The sequence below is a fragment of the Trichomycterus rosablanca genome, chromosome 24, assembly GCF_030014385.1.
Source record: "Trichomycterus rosablanca isolate fTriRos1 chromosome 24, fTriRos1.hap1, whole genome shotgun sequence".
NCBI lineage: Eukaryota > Metazoa > Chordata > Actinopteri > Siluriformes > Trichomycteridae > Trichomycterus > Trichomycterus rosablanca.
Window position 1 is genome coordinate 15,036,421 of NC_086011.1, and position 19,638 is coordinate 15,056,058.

Genomic DNA, 19,638 nt, shown 5'->3' on the forward strand with positions numbered 1-19,638 from the left:
AACAAACTGACTGAGTTTCAAAAACAGCTGATCAAAAAGCTCCACTATAAATCACATAACATATAATTTGAGTTATATGTACAAGTATAAAAATATCCAATTATTATAACTATGTGTTATACGTTTAAAGGGTTTGAAAACACTACAGAAGGTAGGAAAAGAAATACGGCTGTTTTTTTTTTTTTGCATCTGTAGTTTGACACCTTTCACTGTACTGAGAGAAGAAAACATGTTCACTTTAAATCTGGTGATCAAATCTTATCTTGTTTTTCAGGCTCATCGAATTAGCATTTTATTGTGTTTAGTGTATCAGCCACTGGTCTAAAACGATTAATGCTTAGAAAAGAGCTTATCCAAAACTTTACACAACTCTGGATTCATTTCCACTAGTTCATCAATATTTCAATACTATTTCTTCCATTTTTTAATATGCACATTAAAAAAAAGATCATTCTATTTTTAGTTTCTACATTGTTATATATGTAAAACAACAGATTTCTCTAATGTTTTCCCACATAGGGATTTTATTCTGCCCCAATGTGTGGCATTTTAATATAAACAGATAAATGTTACACATAAATTAAGGATTAAAAAGGAATTTATATAAATTAGTTTGTTGTAAAGTGACAAGCTATAATTAGTATCTACATACATAGAGTTAAACATATAATTTTAGTACTTAGTTTTACTAATACATATACAGAGGATATTTTGGTGTTTGTTGTGTTTTGGAGAGTCTTTACATAAATATAACATTATAAGCGCTCGGATGGTGTAGCAGTCTATTTTTTAGCCAACCGCCAAAGAGATCCAAGTGTAAATCTCACAGGTACTACATGGATGGGATTGGCTGTTTGGGAGGGGAGGATTGCTGAAGAGGATAATTGCAATGGATTTGCACCCTGTCCAGGGTATTCCTGCCCTGCGCCCAGTGTTTCTGAACACAAAAAGGTTTCTGAAACTGTAAGTAACAATGTTCTGTGTTCTTTCTTGCTTATTTTATTCTAAATGCTCGGCCTATAAATATTCTAATAATTTTATCAGTGAGGTCAACAACTCTTGATACAGCCCTGAATCATTATAAGTAATCTTTTTAGATTTGTTCATACTTCAGTGCTCCAGTGTTGGAAAGCTAAAATAATAAATAAAAATATATAATTATATAGATCCAGACAGAATTCAACAGCTACTCTTTTCATTATTAGTCGGGTTCTATCATAAGTCCGTTTCTTTTCTCAGTTCAGGGAAATATGTTAAAATTATTCTAGGCTACAGATAGACAGTGGATAAAGATTAGGTTAAAAAAAGGGTCAGTTTTCTTCAAATAGGGGCAAAACAACCAATCATGGGTCTAAGAAAAATACCTTCTGCTTCAAAATAATTAAGGAAACGTATAACGAGACAGACAGACTTCCTACATTCTAGTTTCAATTGCACTTGTCCTCCGGGCAGAAAATTATAAATAAAAGATACAATGAACAATAGAAAATAATGCAATTAACAAGTCAATAGACAAATAAAATACGGTTGGTAGGAAAAGTGCGGTCATATTCGTACATCATACGTAAATCATGCTACAAAACGTTGACTTGATGCTCACACACCTCACGTAATTACTTATGTAGCTCCCTAAACGACGGTGTGTGAGAGTCATGTAATAGAATAGCTACACTAAATGTCCAATACTAGCTACAACAATAGCATTTATATCAATCTGATGAGTTATTTTCCAAATAACTTTTTCTGTCTCATAAAAGAATCATATAGGAATTCAAAGGAATTTTTTTTCATTCGGTCAAACTGGAGTGACCGAGTGATAAAACTAATTCAGTTCAGTCGGCTCAGGTTGGTACTATCAGCTAAACCCTAATCCTGCCCTGGAGCACTAGCACTCATCTATAGTCAGACAGATAAACTCCTGAATGCACTTCTTGTACTGTTGCTCAGTGGGACTGCTCCCGGGGTATTGACCTGGCTGTCCGAGGGGGCCGTCTGCCTCTCGCATTTCCTCGTTCATCCGAGCCAGCCGCAACCTAAACCAAGAACAAGGAGACAAAGTTAGAATGGCATTCTGGATAATGACAGAGCAAATGTACTGGGGTTCTTCTTATTAAATTATATAATAAAATTAATTATTCATTAAATAATAATTAATTATATTATTAAAATGGAAAGAATATAATTACAAAAACATGCTTTATGTTTTTTTTAGCATTTGCAGATAAACCTTAATAACCAAAATGCTAATTTTAAAATTTGAGCTCTTACAGTGTCACAATGTCGGCGTTGGCTGCCTGCACGGCGATACTTAAAGGGTCCTGCCCGTCCTCATCCACTTCCATCTGAGATGCCCCTCGCTTCAAGAACAGACACACCTGCCTGTGGACAGGACAGCACAGCACAAAAACACTTGGCATTGTTATGTAACATTTATCACCAACGCTGTCTGATTTACATTTAAATTGTTTTTAGGTTTTAAAACAGTCTAAATTTTGGAGCTTCCAGTTTGAATCTGGCCAGGCATCCAACTGGCATTCAAGTGGCTGTGCCCGAGGGAGGAAAGGTTGACAGCTCTCCTCTGCCAACGTGGGGACGGTGTATGCAGCAGTGGAATTGCAACTAGATTCCTACATGTTGGAATATAACTTGGTGATCTGACGGACATGTCCAGTGTTTCAAGTTATCCTGCTTTGTTTTATAATCTGAAATAATTAATAATAAGAAACATACAGTAACATAGGAGATCAAAGAGGCGGCGATTCTTTTTTAGAATCTGTAAACTCTTTAATCAGTTCTTACCCCGTGTGGCCCAGAGATGTGGCATGATGGAGCGGGCCTCGTCCTCTCGAATCCCTCTGATTTACATCCGCTCCATTCTGTAGTAGAAACTCACATGCTATCAAGGAACCCTGAAATCAGACAGATTGAATGATGGGTGGCCCAAGGCTGCCGAACACACATCCACCTTACACGTGTACATAAGCTGAACAAATACTAGACAGCCTAAACTCATAGCCTGACCAGACGTACCCCCATAACAGCCTGTATTAAAGGGCTTTTGCCTTCATCTTCCTCGTTGATGGAGTTGACATCGGCTCCATGTGCTACCGCTTCGGCCATGACGGGGAGGTTCCGTGCCTGCGAGGCCTTGTAGAGCAGCACGCCAGGATGGAGCTCTCGCAGGTCCTCAGGGTCTGACGTCTCGGGCTCAATCTCCACCTCCCCGCTCGACTCCTCCGAGTCCTCACACTCTGCAGAGACACAGCTTTGGTTTTTGATTTGTTCTTGTTTCTTGCACATTACAGTGTGGGGTTCATGTTGGCAAGGTCAAGGTTAACTGTTTTCCGTGGTTTTCTACGACATCTGGTCCACACAATGAGCGATACAATGTTGCTTACAATAATTCAACTATGTTTTCAAATCCAATAGGATTTTAGCCATATTATAATAATGTGACATCACCATGAGTGATTGAGGCAGGCAGAGCAGACTGGAACTTCTGTGTATACATGTGTGTATAGCCTTTGATTAAGGTGCTACTTGGTCTGCTCTACACTGTAGCCGATTAAACTTAAGACCACTTTAACTTACCCTCCTCGGTTACGCTGTCCACCACTGAGCCGAACACCAGTATGTCCGCGCTGCCGTCTGTGCTGCCGCCAAGGCCGCTATCACTGCTGAGACCTGCAGGGCCAAAGAGCGCCAAGCCACGGACACGTTACTCACACAATGGCTAAAACTTAACACCAACCACAGAAAATGTTTGCTTGAGAAGGGCTGCAGACTAGCACACGCCTCTTTTGACAACTGCAAAGCCATCGATCATTTCTATACATCGGAAGATCATGCTGTTCTCACTGTATTTATCTGCCAGCTATAAACTGAATAGAAATGTATTAAATAGAGACTTTACATTTACTATATGGCCAAAAGTTTGTGCACACCTGACCAGGTGCATACATTATGAGCTTGTTGGACATCCCAGCCCAAAACAAAAGGCATTATTATGGTGTTATAACAGTCTTATAAAAGGATTTCTTTGCCCATTCAGTCAAAAGTGCAATTAACATTCAGAATCATCACGTCTTCATCATGTCTTGGCTTTATCTGTCTGACTGAGAACTGTGCTGCTATTTGGATCAAGTGTTTAAATGGCACCGTGACTTACTGCGGGGGCCGGAGCCGGTGTCGAAGTAGGAGAAGAGGGAGTCCAATTCATCGGGACAGAACAGCGATTCTCTGCGAAACTTGGCTGCTGCAGCGGCTGTGAACAGTAAGACAAATAAGAAAAAAGTGACTTACACCCTGAGTCATAAAAATTCCCATGGTTTTGGTACAATGTTCAAGTGTCCACATATTTTAGGGTGTACTGTGTTCAGTCACATACTTTGAATGCTAAATATATGTATATATTTATGACCTTAATAATTTGGTAATATTTTTAAAGCACCCATAATAAATGTATGTTCAAATTATTCAAAGTATTGTTATGTAAAGGTTAAGCCCCATCCAGGGTACTCCTGCCTTGCGCCCAGTGTTTCCCAGGTGACCCTGACGAAGATATATGCATGGTCTGGCTCCTGACTATCTCTCTGTTTCTGCTGACCAGCTACTGTCCTTCACGCTCGCTCCGGTCTGCTGATGCCAGCTTGCTCTCTGTACCTCCTGTCAAGCTGCGCATGTACGGTGAAAGAGCGTTTAGTGTTGTTGGCCCAAAGTTATGGAACACCATCCCCCTTTATCTCCGCTCATGTTCCTCCTTGCCAATTTTTAAGAAGCAATTAAAAACTTATCTCTTTAGAACTGCTTTCCATAATTCTTAGTTTTATTGAATACTTGTTTTTAATTTGTTTTATTCTCATTTATATATATATATATTTGCAGTAGTACTATTTACCTTCTTATGTTTTATTACTCGTTTTATACCTTTTCTGTTGTTCTCTTTTAATTTCTTTGATGTGTAAAGTGTCCTTGTGTATCCTGAAATGCGCTTATAAATAAAATTCTATTATTATTATTATTATTATATAAAAATACTAATAAACATAAAAGTACAATGAAATAAATAAATGCAGTACCTGCAGATAAGTTGCCCGGGGACAAGCTGCCTCCGTTATGCCGGTATTTGTGTCGAGTTTTGGGCACCTGGATGGAGCTGTTGTTTCTTCTGCACTTCTTCATGCGCCAGTGATGTGATTTCCTGCCGCCTTCGATCAGTGCCACGGAGCCGCACATTTTTTTCAGAAATTTCTTTTCCACGTACTTAGCTTTGATCCAGGCCTCTTTCTCCTGCCTACAAAACAAAGTGAGTCGTTTTTAAGAACTTAAACTGGTTCTGAAACCAAAACACTGTTAAAACTCTAGTTTAACTTTGTACCCAAGTGGTTTTGGGGTGAGAATAGAGTTTGCAGGGCCAGAACTTAGTCTTAATAAGGCAGCACCAAACTTAGTTAGAATTTAACTTGGCAGTTTATGCCTCTGCAAAGAAATGGCAGCGATTTAAACAGGCTGCTTTAAAAAATGTAGGTGGTTTGCTAAAGTTTGCGATGTTACAAGACTTAATCTTGTTAAAGATCACAGCTGGCCTTGTAAGTAGTTGTTTGCTACCTAGCCTCATTAATACAGTACAGAATTGAGACACAAAACCTTTATTTCTAAGAGAAAAAAAAAGGTGTAAATTTTTAACTGATCATTTTACTTAAACTTCAATTCATAAAGCAACTAACCTTGAGCTGTTGGGCCCAGGTTTCTTTAGACCTCTTTCTTCACAGGTACCTTCGTAGATCTGGTTGATTACTGTGTTGCCAAGTTCGCACATCAACTAGATAGGGACAAAAAGGAAGTCACAGTTTACATTTCCAGCATTTAGCAGACGCCTTTATCCAAAACGACTTGCAATTGAGACTGTATACATCGCAAGCAATTGAGGGTTAAGGGCCTTGCTTAAAGGCCCAACAGTGGCAACCTGGCGCTAGTCCCGTACCTTAACCACTAGGCTACAACTGCCCTGTTGTAGTTGTTCAGTATACATCTGTATTAATGTGACACAAGTAATGCAACTCTGATTACAACCTTAAAAGCACTTACCTTCATTAATTCTGGTTCCCAGGAGTCCAGTGTTAAAGAGCGCACCTTGGAGCAATGAACACCCAAACTCCTATACAAAGCAACAAGATACAAAGATGAATAAACACGGCATTGTATTTATAGTTTAATCTACAGACCCCATTTTGAGAAAAAGTTGGGACATTTAGTAAAATGCATTAAAAACAATCTTATTCGTTCATTCTCTTTGCTCATACCTGTGTATCCCCGAGCACTCGATGCAGAGCAGAATGCCCAGGTTGATGCTGGCCCAGCGTGGCTCGGCCTGGCCGCAGTCACAGCAGACTTCATTCCCTGGAAGAGTTTGCACCCTCTGCAGAACGCTCTCTCCCCTCACGATCCTCTCCCGGGGTTCGCTGGCAGAATCGATGCTGCTGGTGGAAGGAGACGCCGTTCTGTCCAAACGCTGAAACGTCGAGAATGTTTTTAGTAAAGTATTTGAGAAATAACAGAAGTAAATACAATATATGGCCAAAAGTATGTGGACACCCTTCTTGTTGTTGAGGGTTTTTTAGCCACTGTATAAAATAAGTTATATGCTCCTGATTTTGTGAATGACAGCTTGGGGAAGGCTTGTGTACAAAAGGAAGAACCATAAAGACATGGTTCGACACATTCCAAAATTCTATGGAAAGCCTTTCCATTGGGCAACTCCCAATGTACATGGTTTTGAAATGGAATTTCCAACAAGCTCATAATCAGTGATGTTTTTTTGGCCATATTGTAAACCTACAATTAATCATTTTTAGCCATTTATATATTTTTAGTGAATAATTGTCACTTAAAGCTACATTGGGTATTTTTTCAGTCACACTCATGAAACCCAACCTTCCAGATGTTCCTCTAGCCAGGTATTAGGCCAAAGTTGTAAACCACCTATATTACCCATCACCCCATGCCCCCTTGCAATGTGCTCGTGCCCCACAGATTCTCTAGAGATTGGCATATGTCATGACATGCGTACCTCTATGTAGTAGTTATCTGAGATCTCTCTGTAGGCTGAAGCAATGCTGGCCTGCACAGCCTGAATCCAGGCCTGACGCAGCTTCTCCGACTCAGCCTGCAACATGCAGCTCCTGCAACACCAAGTGGAAAAGTAAACACAACCTCTGCAGCAAACAAATAAAATAAAATAGTAATTGGCACTTGAGTGGTGCAGCTGTCATATAGTAGCACATCCAGTGGCAGTACCACAACTACTATTTTGGAAATTTAAGAAAAGTATTTTTGGTGCAGCAATTATGTTTACATTTATTTAAAGAAAATACATCTATGAAAACAATGTACGTCTATAAAACACATAAGAAATATATACCATACTTACTTTGTAGGTGATACCACTTCGAAGCAGAACCTTCTTTCTATGTCCTCACAAGGTTTGACTGAACAAAGCCTCAGATCTTCCACGACGACTGTTAAACCATCCTTTGATGAAAAACAAAGCAAAGCTAAGCATGTTGATATTAACACATATATTCTCTAGCTGCTGATTATCATAATGATACCTCCACCATGCTTCACAGTCGGGGTTTGGTGTTGCAGGAGAGCATTGAAATTTCGTCCAAAAACTTAACGTTTACCTTATTTATTCAACTTATTAATTTATGAATTGTACTTTTGATTTGGGCACGGCTCACATTAAGAGATCTCTCCTGGGAAGAGCAGTCTGATTTTTTTTTATGGGATGAGCCCAATAACCCCAATAATAGATTAGACAGAATATGTTTGCCTAATGTTAGGACATTTTGGAAGCTCAGACCACATGACATGAAGTGATATCTATTACTTCACTTCATAAATGAAATAAATGAAATGGGCTAATATTAAAAAATGCATGGAACAGTGGGCTGGAAGAAATTCCAGTACAGGTTGTAGCGCAAGAAATAGACCAGTGTTCCATGTACTTTGTAATAGTGTGGTCAAACTTGCCCTACTTACATAGAAAAGTTCCCAGTTATAGTCCATTATAGTCAATAATGAGGAATTAAGTGACCATGTCATGAAGTTAAATGACGTTATAGAACATTCTGTTTTACCAAATTAATAATCAACCAACAAAGACTTAAGGACTTAAATTTGAGGGTTTGTTTTGTATGATGTTTCAATTTTTCAGTCACAAAAATCCATTAAAACATACCCTCTACAAGTGTATGTAAACCTTTGACTTCAACTGTAAAAGGATTAACATTATTTATTACCTTTAGCCTCTTCTGATAGACGAGCTGGCTGTTCTGTATTGAAAACCAACGTCTGCCATAAAGGAGATACAAACAGTTTTAGTTAAGATTTTTAAGAGTTACATTTACAAGTGTAGAGGTTTAGGATCCCTGACCCAGCATTTACCTGTTCCATGTCTTAAAAGCATTAGTGGATCTTTTAAACAGATATCCTTCCATCACAATTCCATTTGGTGCATCCACGTTAAATTCCACCTTGGAATCATCACAGGAAAAATCCTTTGAAATAAAATACACATATTAATTCCCAGTCACAGACAGATTCAACCCTCTTTGACAAAATGGGAACTTTTACACACTTGGGTACTTGTTACAGTTTATTGTCTATCAAAAGACAATATTGATATAATAGTGTAATTCATTCATTCCTTCATTCAGTGTCTATTTAGGGTCGCGTTGGGTATGATTCACTGGGCGAAATGTAGGAAACACCCCAGACAGGTCGCCATTCCATCACAGATCAGACCACACAGACACAGGAATAACATGCAACATTGGCAGTTAAATGGACTGTACAAAATAACTAAACTAAACTAAAAGAACTGAGCAGCCAGACAGAAGCCATGATCATAAGTATAATCACAATGTGCAATGCCAAGCATAGTATAAAGCACTGTGATTGGACTCTGGAGCTTCTCTTAAGTTAAGATTAACCTTCACTTTTTAGCAGTCTGACACATAAAACTTAATTTAATAAATGCTGATGAACGCTATCTGCCCAAACTGACAGTGCCTAGGGTAAAGTTTGGTTAAGGTGGAATAAAAGTCTATTTTTAATGTTTGTTTGCTACCAGGACTATCAGGACAGACTCATGCAGCATGATCTGCCACTCTTATACTTGGACACTTTTATAATTGTCTATTATATTACATATTACATTTCTTTATTGTATTTATTACCTGCAAGTGTTGTACAGTAATACTTCATAAATATGTTTCTAATTATTCATTATTAATTCCATTTAATTAATTAATTACTTTCAAAATTATTTGTCCATGTGCTTTTTAATTGTGCAGGCAAACTAGCTGTAATTGGGCAGAAAGACACCAATTTAGTCAGTCATTATTAAGGAATTAAAAAGCTTTGGTACAAAATGTAATATATTCGACCCAGCAGGTTTTCAGAAGTGTTTTACAATCATTCCATTCCAGTCATGTTTTGGAGAGATACAGAAGGATAAGGCAAATAAATACATATAACAACTTACCAGCGCATATCTAAGCCTCCACATATTCCCAAATATCTTCATTGTTATAATAAGTTTCTCCAAATGCATTTGTGAATCAGAAAGGTTTCAAACCCTCAGTGAAGTCCTAAAGTCCCTCTACAGCTAAAGATCCAAAAGATCGTCAGTAACGTCACTTCCACTAAAGTTCTTCAATAGATCCTCACATCATCGTGGCTTAGAAGCGAATGACGGCAGCACCCTCGAGAGCAACACTTCTAAGCTGCTGCCACCTGCTCCACCTCTGGCATGTTCCTACAGCTCAGTGTCCACATGATTAGCATACAGCTGTACATCCCGGTGCAATACTCTGCAAGCCGCCCCTGACCTATCTGTAGACATTATTTCACAGCCACGAGGAGCACCACAGCTTGCTGTGTGAATTTACGAGTGCCCCGGTGCCCAGCCTCCCTCCCCCTTGCTCGCGGCCAGGCTAGCACTTAAATGGGACCTGAAGACGAGGTGGTGAGGTCCTTGGTTTAGGAATAGCCGGCGTCCATCTGTCTGGCAGTCCACAAAACAATTCCTGCTTAATCAAGCAAACATTATTGCCCCTCGTGAGCCTCCCACGTGCAGGAGCTTTCATCGAGCCATGATTCACCCGCAGGCACGTTCCCATGTGGAAGTGAACATGAGGCCTGAAACTTTCACTTCTAACACTATGGAATTTTTGAACCATCACTTCTAACACTTTAAGGGTTACTTCTTTGCCTTCTTTGTACATCTTGCAGTGGTCAGCAAGATGTACAAGTGAAACAGGAGTAAATTTGAGGGTTTTTTCCCACACAAATGCATATTCATCTCATATTTGCACTCTGATGACGTTTTATTGCACCGCTCAAGCCAAGCACTCAACAAAGCGGCAGTTTGTGCCGAGGCTTGCTCTCTTAGTCTTGTATTGCTGGTCATTTTTGTCAGCTTGTTTAGCCAGCATCAACATGTACATCTGCTGAACCCTCCGCACCACACAATATCTTTGTAGCAGAAAGAAAAACGAGTCCCATGAGTGCCACAATAAAGTTGGACTCAGAGAATGGACCTGTTTGCATTGTAGTGCATGTATGTGTTCATGTGGGTGTGTATGGAGTAGCAGATGTAATGTAGGGTTGAAGCAGGAGAGGGGCGGCAGGACAGCCGGAGAGATCATAACTCTGTCACCCTTTATACAACCAAGAGAGATATAGAGAGGGACGGGGAAGATAGGAAGAAAGAACGGCTACATGGGGCTACATGGGAATCTGATCATTCAGTGTAATGAATCATATAGCTCCACCCTCCTGTGCTATACTCAGGAAGTGAAATTAGGCATGGACTGCTTTTTATAGTATGAGAAATAAGGCCGCGAATTTCATGGTACATTTTATGCCAAAATAAACAGGTGCAATGTAAAAATTGCTTTATTTGGTTGCTTCAGCTGTTCAATGTCGGTAATTTAGGTAAAACCTGAAGTAGATGAAGTTGGGACAGTTTGCAAAATGCAATTAAGAACAAAAAGCAATGACGAGTAAATCTGAAAGTGACCAGAACTAAAAAGTTAACTGATATAATATAATACTAGGAACTCTTAACAAGTTGCCGGGGTACAAAGGGGGCAACCAGGAAAGGTCTAGTTCTTACTGAGCAAAAATGGGTCAAGGGCTTAACTATGAAGGGCTCATGACAATAATAAATACAACAGATTTGCAAGGATTTTATGCATTTTACGCTCTACAGTGCATAATATCTTTAAAAGATTTGGGGATTCTGGAAAAAACTCTGTGTGAAAAAGTTAAGTCCAAAAACTTTTATTCATATTTTGTGATGACAGATTTTTAAAACATTGTTTATGTAAGTTGAGAATGTACTATAAACAGTGGACGGCAAACATCAAAAACCGTTGCATGACTGCCTAATTAGAGAGTGCAAATGCTAGACTGTCCAGCCTGCATTTCAAACCCCTCAACAAACCCCCTTATCCTCTTAAGATCAGAACTTTGATTTTTTATGCATCTTGCTAAACTAGAGGCACTGCTCACCCTAAGGCAATTTCTATAGCATGGGGTGGGGCACATCTTCACAAAGTGAGGATCAAGCTGTGAAGGGTCATGAGGCAGTAAAGGTTATGATCTCCCCACACTTCTATTGTCAAAGGGTCCAGGACTTAATAAAGCATTACCACAATACTTGGACAACTCTTTTATCCTGTGGTTGTTTACAGGGAGCAGGACAAAGGTGTCAGGTACCACAAAGAATTAGCAGACCACCTGACCCTGAACATTCCCCAAACACTTGTGACTAACACACTATTCTGGCCTGTTATCCACTCTTTTAGTCACTTGGTGAAAACCTGTCTGCAGTGTAGATGCTGATGGCTGATGTGACCTGCAAGCTGCGTGTGTCCATTTGTGGCCTGAACCGAACTGCACATATACCAGGCAGTTGGTGGCACTAATTCAGAGGTGATGTTTTTTGGCACACCACCATGCTCATGATTAGCTCTGCGTTAGTGCCATCTGCTTCCTTTAGCGAACTGACCTCAGACTCAATACCCAACAATCTCAAGACCGCCTGGTGCTAGGTTTTGAGACCAGTGGCACAGCACAAGATCTATCTAACTAAGGTTTGAAGTCTTTTGCTCTCTGGGATGCTTTCGTGCTGACAATGGCTCACACGTTTCTGACATACATTAACCATCACATCTGGCAACTTCACCAAGGTCAGTGCCACTCAGATCATTCATTCCCATTATGTTTGATGTGAACGTTAGCTGTAGCTTTTGACCCGTGTCTGCATGTTGTACACAATACACTAGTCCACTACTGCTGTGATCCCGGGTTCAAATCCCCAGTGTCGCTATCAGCCGGAAGGCATCAACATACAGAAATAATTAGCTATGTCTGGGGTGGCCCGAGCCCTGTGATAGATTTGGCGTCCTGTTCAGGGTGTGTTACTGCAGTGATTCAGAAAAAATGGGTTTTCCATCTCTATCCAGTGAGGTCACTCATTGGTGGGTTTTCAGTATTCAGCATTTCATAAGCAATAGTGTTACAGCAAGAAAAAAAGCCGGGAATGTTCACTCACCTGCATCAAAGTCTGTATGGAGGTAGAAAACCATGGAAAGAAAACAAAAAGAGACACATTTAATACCTAAAACCCAATATTTAGATTTAAGCTTAAGCTTAATTGGCTGAGCTGTTGTTACTCCCAGACATATCTACTACACAGAACTAAGTAATCTTCTGAGGTAAATTAAGGTTGGCACTCACCCTCTGCTGGATGACAGCATGCTGGTGCTCCATCACTCTCTTCTCCATGGCTGAGTCAATCACCAGCTGATCCAGCTGCACCAAACACATAGAGCACAGCAGAATATTACATTTAGGAGGCTTTTTGTATGGTTTTGGTAAACACCTGACACAAATTGACCCTAGTTTAGGTCCAAATGTATGAGCCTGAGGTGACAAAGCACAGCAACATGGGTACTAAGGACATGGGTTTGATCTTTAGCTACAGGGTTCAAATCTTCAGTGGTGCTATTGGCCGGTTGGCATCTTCGTACTGATATTATTGGCTATGTCTGAGTGGAATTATACCCAGCAATTACAAATGAAACACTCAAATAAATGACTGTTCGGTTCCATGCTGAGCTCCGATTCAGTAGTATGCATGTGACCATCCACCAAGCAACGGATTAATCATTATTAATTATTCATATTCATGAACATAGTGCTGCTCACCTCAGCTGCGAGTTTCTTCATGTAGGGGTTGATCTCATCCATAAGGTTGTAGCCCTGCTGGAACATTGTGTACTGAGCATGCATGAAGGACAGCATCTGCAGAAGATAAAGATCTGTAAAATACAGCTGCAATTTTTTCATCCTTAGTTGCCATATTCAGGCACTTTGTATTATTGCATTGTGCTGCTGCTGGCATATGCCTAGCTAATTGTAAAATCACACAGATGTTCCTGATAAAGTTAGCAGTTAGCATCACAGTGACGATTTAATACACTTTAAGCTTTGCAATTTAAATGAAGATTAGAAATAACTCACTGAATCCAGAATCTCAAACTTCTTTTTGGCTTGCAAAACATTGATCTGCAGAGAACATAAAAATATACAAAATGACACACAAGGTACAAAGTTAACACCCCCCACACATACATATTTACATACATATCTGGAGAACTATTTAACCATTGTTTTATTTTTTTATCAGCTTAGTATGATATACTGGCATTACTATGGTTAATATGGACATTACTATTTATATGGCGGCACGTCCACCCTCTTTTTAAGGCTTTCCACAAGATTTGGGAGTGTGTCTGTGAGAATGTATGTCTATTCAGTCAAAAGAACACTTGTAGTCAGGTGGTTTGAAACTAAATTGGGTTAAAATTGGGCTAATTTTAAATTATTTTTGTCCGATACATTTTGTACAATAGGTTGTTAAGAATTTTCTAGTGGTTCTACAAATCTACCCAGCAAAAATAAATTACAATACACCACTGGCAGTCTTTAATGTAACAGAGCAGAGCTCAGGCACTATTTATCATCAGGGAAATGTAAAATATTTTATTTTATAAGTATAACTTCATCATTTTTACACTGTAAATCACTTTTCTGATCTCTGAATGATATTATTAGGATTAAAATTTGTATTATACAACATTCTATTGTTAAATTGCTTCTATTTTATGCCCTGTCTGATTTTACAGCATCATCTTCCGTACAAACGGAACAATAACAAACACTACTGCGCTGATAGGTACTGCACACTCTTCATTCCTAACTGCACACATTATGCTGGATAAATTTGTCTATTTATCTTCGATCTTCTGAAGCGTTTCCTGGCTTTTACCCAATAATAATAAAGTAAACTATACGTACGTAAAGTACGGACGCACCTTACGCACTTTGCGCACCTTACGCAAATGAAACGGAGCATGCGTAGTGAGGCTCTTATTCTCTTATTCCTTGTGGTTGTGTTTTGGTGAATGAGAGCTCTTTTTTTACTCTGTGCTTATAAATGTAAATAGAATAGAATCGATTTATTCGGTCACTATTCAAAATGTACAAATTTATTTATTTACCCAGCAAACACAACTATGTGGTATGACTTAGCCGGCTTGTGGTGATACGCCATGATAGTAACGTTGTGAGAAAGTAAAGCACCAGAAACAAGAAATTTAAACAACTGAATTTATTTACAACCCTACTGAGAGCAGCTAATTACAAAAATGTATGTATTACAATAATACCCTTAAAGGTAATGAAAATTCATTCAGCAATTTGATGATGCAGCTACCTTAATTATTAAAAAGTATCGGTATCGGCAATACTGGCCATGTATTTACTTGGCATTGAATCAATACCAAATTTTGCAGTATCGCACACCACTAGTATGTACTGAATTTTATTCTCTGTGCAAACCTTGTGACTCAGATGCAGACCTTTACTGATATTTAAAGCTAATACAACATTGAAAGGATGATCCATCACAATCTAGGGCAGTTGTAGCCTAGTGGTTAAGGTACTGGACTAGTAATCAGAAGGTTGCTGGTTCAAGCCCCACCACTGCCTCAGCAAGAGAGCCCTTAACCCTCAATTGCTCAGACTATATACTGTCACAGTACTGTGAGTCACTTTGGATAAAGGCATCTGCTAAATGCATAAACTGCAAATGTAACCAGACTGCTCACCTGTAACACATAGTCGAGAGCGAGGTGTCTGAAGCACTTCCGACTCACTATTAACGCACTGCTGGCTTCTTCCACCTCGTGTGGCTTGTGTCGAGAAGCCTGAGCATTCTTCACCTGAGCTATCTCCATGTCCTCTCGAACCTTATCAAACTGCTTCTTCGTTTCCTTAAACTTGCGTACATCCCTGCATGGAAAAAAATCAAAAGTACTGAATAACGTCAAAGAAATTCACGTGTTTCAGTCACAGTAATAATAATAATATGCTACCAACTTTGCAGCAATAGTTTAGGGACCCTTTCCTGTTCCAGCATTACTGTGCCCCTGTGCACAAAGCAAGTTCTATAAAGACATGAAGCTTGGTTTGTAAACTCCAGCTTTGGAATGAACTGGAACATTAATTGAGGTTTTCTTGGCCAACATCAGTGCCCAGCCATACAAATGCCCTTTAATTGAAAGGGCACAAATTCCCACAGACATACTTCAAGACTTGTGAGAAGCCTCCTCAGCTGTTTTTATGGCTGAAAAGATCACACTGAGGTCACTCTAGCTTAACAGCATTTGTTTTGGAAATGGGATGTGCAACAAGCGCATGGTCAGGTGTCCAAATACTTTTGGCGAGGCGATGTACTGTATATTGATAAACAAACAAAAAATAGAAATGTATAGTACAGTGTATATAAGGGGATTATTATTATTTATAAAACTTACTCTTTGACAAAATTGTGCAGTTGTTGTTTGATGGATCTCTGGGCCTGGTCAAACAGGATCTACAAGAGATCAAATTCAGGGCAAAGTCATTATGGCCAAACATAGGTAATTAAAATAAGTAAAATTAAAAAGACGACCTGGAATATGTGTCTTGTTAAGTCAAGAAAGCTTGAAACTGTGCAGGTCAGATGATCTTCAGGACTGAGAAACCCTTGGCTATCAGATCTATATATGTTCACTATCTGACCACTAGAGGGCACTAGAGGGGTAAAAGAAGCCATTGCAAATCAAATCAAGCTTCCAGAAGCTGTTCCTATAAGTATGACACTCCATTATCTTAATAAACTCGTCATCCTTTCTCGACCTGGATTTTCCCATCATTGGTAATAAATTAAATCACAAACATGACTGCTTGGGCACCACATCTTTACACGTGACCAGACCTTAATGGCCTGAATTAGAATACCTCTACCTAGCCCATCATCAAAGTGACCCGAGTTCAAGGTGGTCATGGTGGTGTCAAAAACAACAGCATTAACAGTCTGGATGAGGTGGAGGAACACATGGAGTATAGTATGTCCTTCTTACATGTTGAGGCTCTCTAAAAGAATCCACAGCTGACTGGTGTGAAGATGCTGACATGAGCCATGTACTATCCTGCACCCCTACTTGGCCAAAAAAGACAGACAGGATGCTTTATAGGAATCAGATTATGTTGGGAAGCACAGGAAACCACTGTGGTACTTTTAGGAGTCAGTGAGTCACAAATGATTCACTTCTAAATGATTCCACAGTAGTGACTCATTACAGAACCAACAGTTTATATCAATTCCTCAAATCTATACACATTTATTCTGTCTGAGATGAATAAAATACTTATTACCAGAGTAACATCATAACACAATTTATTCAGAATAACCTAGGCAATATACACTGGTGCGACAAAGTAATTTTTTAAATACACTGATAAGCCAAAACATTAGAACCGCCTACTATGCTGTCAAAACAGCTCTGACCCAATGAGACTTGGACTCCACATAACATTTGATGGAGTTTTGGGTATCTGGTGCCAAGACAGTACCAGCAGGTCCAGGTTCAACTTCTGTATGTTGCAAGGTGGATCGCCCTACAGTGCATCCTGGTGCCATCTCATGGCTGTCCACCTTCATCTATTGCTCCAATGTCCAGTTCTGATAATTGTGTGTTCATTGTAGGTGCTTTCAATGGTGGACAGGAGTTAGAACAGGCATTATGACTGGCTTGTAACTACACAGAGCCAACCACAGGAGGGTTCATTACATTTAGGTCATTATCAGGAATAAATGATCTGAACCAACTCTTCTGTTGGTCCAAACCAGACGCCATGGCTTTCTTGATCTCTGGTATTAAGTCCAAATCAGACACCATAGCCTTCATATCCTCTGGTATTAATGAGTCTTCACCGGCCAACAACCTGTCGGCAGTTTGTGGCTTGTCATTGCTCAAACTACTATCTGGGGTTCTCACCAAAGCTGCCAGTGAGCACCTCATGCTGTTTTGGATACTTTGAATACTTCAACCCAGTTATCTGACCAAGACATTTTGACTCTTTATCAAAGTCACTCAAGTCTTTATGCTGATCATATTTGCAACATTTAACACTTAAGCGAGTAACTAGTATAATCACTAAGCTTAGTAACCCAGTAGTGGCCAATCTGTTGGAATTTCTCCATAGTTTTAGCAAAAACATATCCAGGAGGCCAAAACGATCCCAGAACAAGCTTCAGCTTGAAGGATTTCATGTCTGGTGAACTGGAAACATAGTATTTTATAGTAATACCATTACACTAACAGTGTGGGGTGCTTTACCGCTCAGGACCTGAAAGACTGTTATTATTATTATTATTATGTGTGTTTCCCATAATTTCACTGTGTATGTCATATCTGTTTGATGATCTGAAATCATTTATGCAATAACAGAAGCAATCAGAATAAAATGTGTTTTCTTTCTACTCTGAGCTCATTCAGAATCGTAATCGTTTCCATATCCTAACAGACTAATTCAAGACAGGGAGCATTTTTCTCACCACTAGCTCTGAAAATGTCTACTAAACAGGACAGATCATTATTACTGGTGGGTGTTTTCTCAGTTTAGGCTTGAATGGGCACAGATTCACACAGAGTAATGCCTTAGTTTTAGCTTATGGTCGGTTGTCCATATAATTTTGGCCATATAGTGTTCATTTACAAGTTCTTTCTCTGTAAATAAAATTTAAATGCTGACTGGGTTTTGAAACTGCTCTGGAACAAAAAAGATGTAAAAACTTAGTCTGTTTTATTTATTTTTAAAATTTATTATAAGCTAAAAATGACCTTGCCCTTCTGTCAAGCAATTCACATCAATGTTTACAACATGTCCTGTATAGTTATGGTTCCATCACATCAGGCTTGTGGGAAAAAACACAAAAATGACCACTAAAACAAACTGCCGGGACTCCCTAAGGCTGCAAAACGTGAATTCCAGAGCTAAAAAGGTCAGGAAGGTTTTAGGTCAAGGTCCCGTTTGGCCTAATCCGACTGACATGCTGTTTCTGCATGTTTGCTGTGAACTTTACACCTTAAGATGACCGTTAGTCGAAGTTAGTGCCGTGACATAATTATGGGTCTTTTTGAAATGCAGCGTTTGAACGTACAAGGCGGCCACCTCGGCCGTGGATCCTCGTGAAATCCGATATTGATTCACGATATAGACTCCAAGCTTCACAGCGAGCTGTGTTAAAACAACACCAGTTTGGATAGTGGGAGTCTTTCCTGTGGGTGCGAAGATGACGACCGTGCCGGTGAGTAATACACGCTGTTATGCAACCCGGCCCCTCTGCCGCAGACGGTAAATAAACTGAGATCGCGGCCGTAATCCAGACTCGGGGTGGCATCCCTGATCTGCGTCTGGAGGCGTCCACTGGCACTTGGTGGCGTAATTTAGAGACGAGCTCAGTCTGTGTTATAGAGCTGAGAAACACCCAACATGGAGTCATAACACACTCCCGACTAACATTAATCACTATGGGTAGGTGACTAGTGTGGTGAAAGGATGGAAAAGTTAAGGAACTGGAACTGTGCTGAAGAAATCCATCCAAGTTGGAGTCTACAATCTTACTAAGACAGTTTTAGACTCTCTTGGTATATTTTGATAGTTTAGCCTCATTACTTTGATCCAAACTGTCTAAACTGTTCATCAGACCAAGCAGGATTTAAAATGCAAAATTTAATAACAAAGGACAGTTTTAATTTCCATTTTAAGATCTATTTTAACCCCAGAATGATGAGTAACAACACGTGACTCCTCCTAGACACTGAGGCGAGTTTATGTAAGGTGTGATTGACACCATTTCCAGACCTACTGGTGTGAAACACACATTAAGGTCAGTGGATTTATGAGGCAATGAGATTAGATGCAGTACAAACTGACCGGTCTGATTTACAGAGAGGCAGGTTAACAGCTCTGACCCGGGACAGAGCCGAGATTAGAAGAATGAATTAAACTGACGGCCTGTCACCGCATGATCCTCCCCAAGGTTCAGGGTGGTAAACAGAATGAGAGAGGGATCAAAATACAATAAAATAGAAATAACAGTTTATATTTCTTAAAAGCTATTGGTAAATCGTAGGAGAAAACACATAAGCAGCTGTCATGAGTGTTCAA

At 39.6% G+C, this 19,638-nt stretch overlaps 1 protein-coding gene across 1 annotated transcript in view; it reads right to left on the reverse strand.

The window, feature by feature from the left end:
* Positions 1–1,858: 1,858 nt before the first annotated feature.
* Positions 1,859–19,638, reverse strand: part of acap3b (ArfGAP with coiled-coil, ankyrin repeat and PH domains 3b) — a 42,817-nt gene continuing 25,037 nt past the window's right edge. The window contains exons 5-23 of the mRNA XM_062986380.1: positions 15,957–16,015; positions 15,249–15,432; positions 13,600–13,644; positions 13,285–13,380; positions 12,814–12,888; positions 8,449–8,561; positions 8,304–8,355; positions 7,430–7,530; positions 7,070–7,181; positions 6,303–6,511; positions 6,088–6,157; positions 5,727–5,821; positions 5,079–5,293; positions 4,169–4,264; positions 3,592–3,693; positions 3,031–3,251; positions 2,800–2,909; positions 2,269–2,379; positions 1,859–2,033 (exon numbers count right to left, since the gene is read on the reverse strand). Coding sequence (XP_062842450.1) covers positions 1,886–2,033; positions 2,269–2,379; positions 2,800–2,909; positions 3,031–3,251; positions 3,592–3,693; positions 4,169–4,264; positions 5,079–5,293; positions 5,727–5,821; positions 6,088–6,157; positions 6,303–6,511; positions 7,070–7,181; positions 7,430–7,530; positions 8,304–8,355; positions 8,449–8,561; positions 12,814–12,888; positions 13,285–13,380; positions 13,600–13,644; positions 15,249–15,432; positions 15,957–16,015 — 2,214 coding nt within the window. The 3' untranslated portion in view covers positions 1,859–1,885. The remainder of the gene's footprint in view (positions 2,034–2,268; positions 2,380–2,799; positions 2,910–3,030; positions 3,252–3,591; positions 3,694–4,168; positions 4,265–5,078; positions 5,294–5,726; positions 5,822–6,087; positions 6,158–6,302; positions 6,512–7,069; positions 7,182–7,429; positions 7,531–8,303; positions 8,356–8,448; positions 8,562–12,813; positions 12,889–13,284; positions 13,381–13,599; positions 13,645–15,248; positions 15,433–15,956; positions 16,016–19,638) is intronic.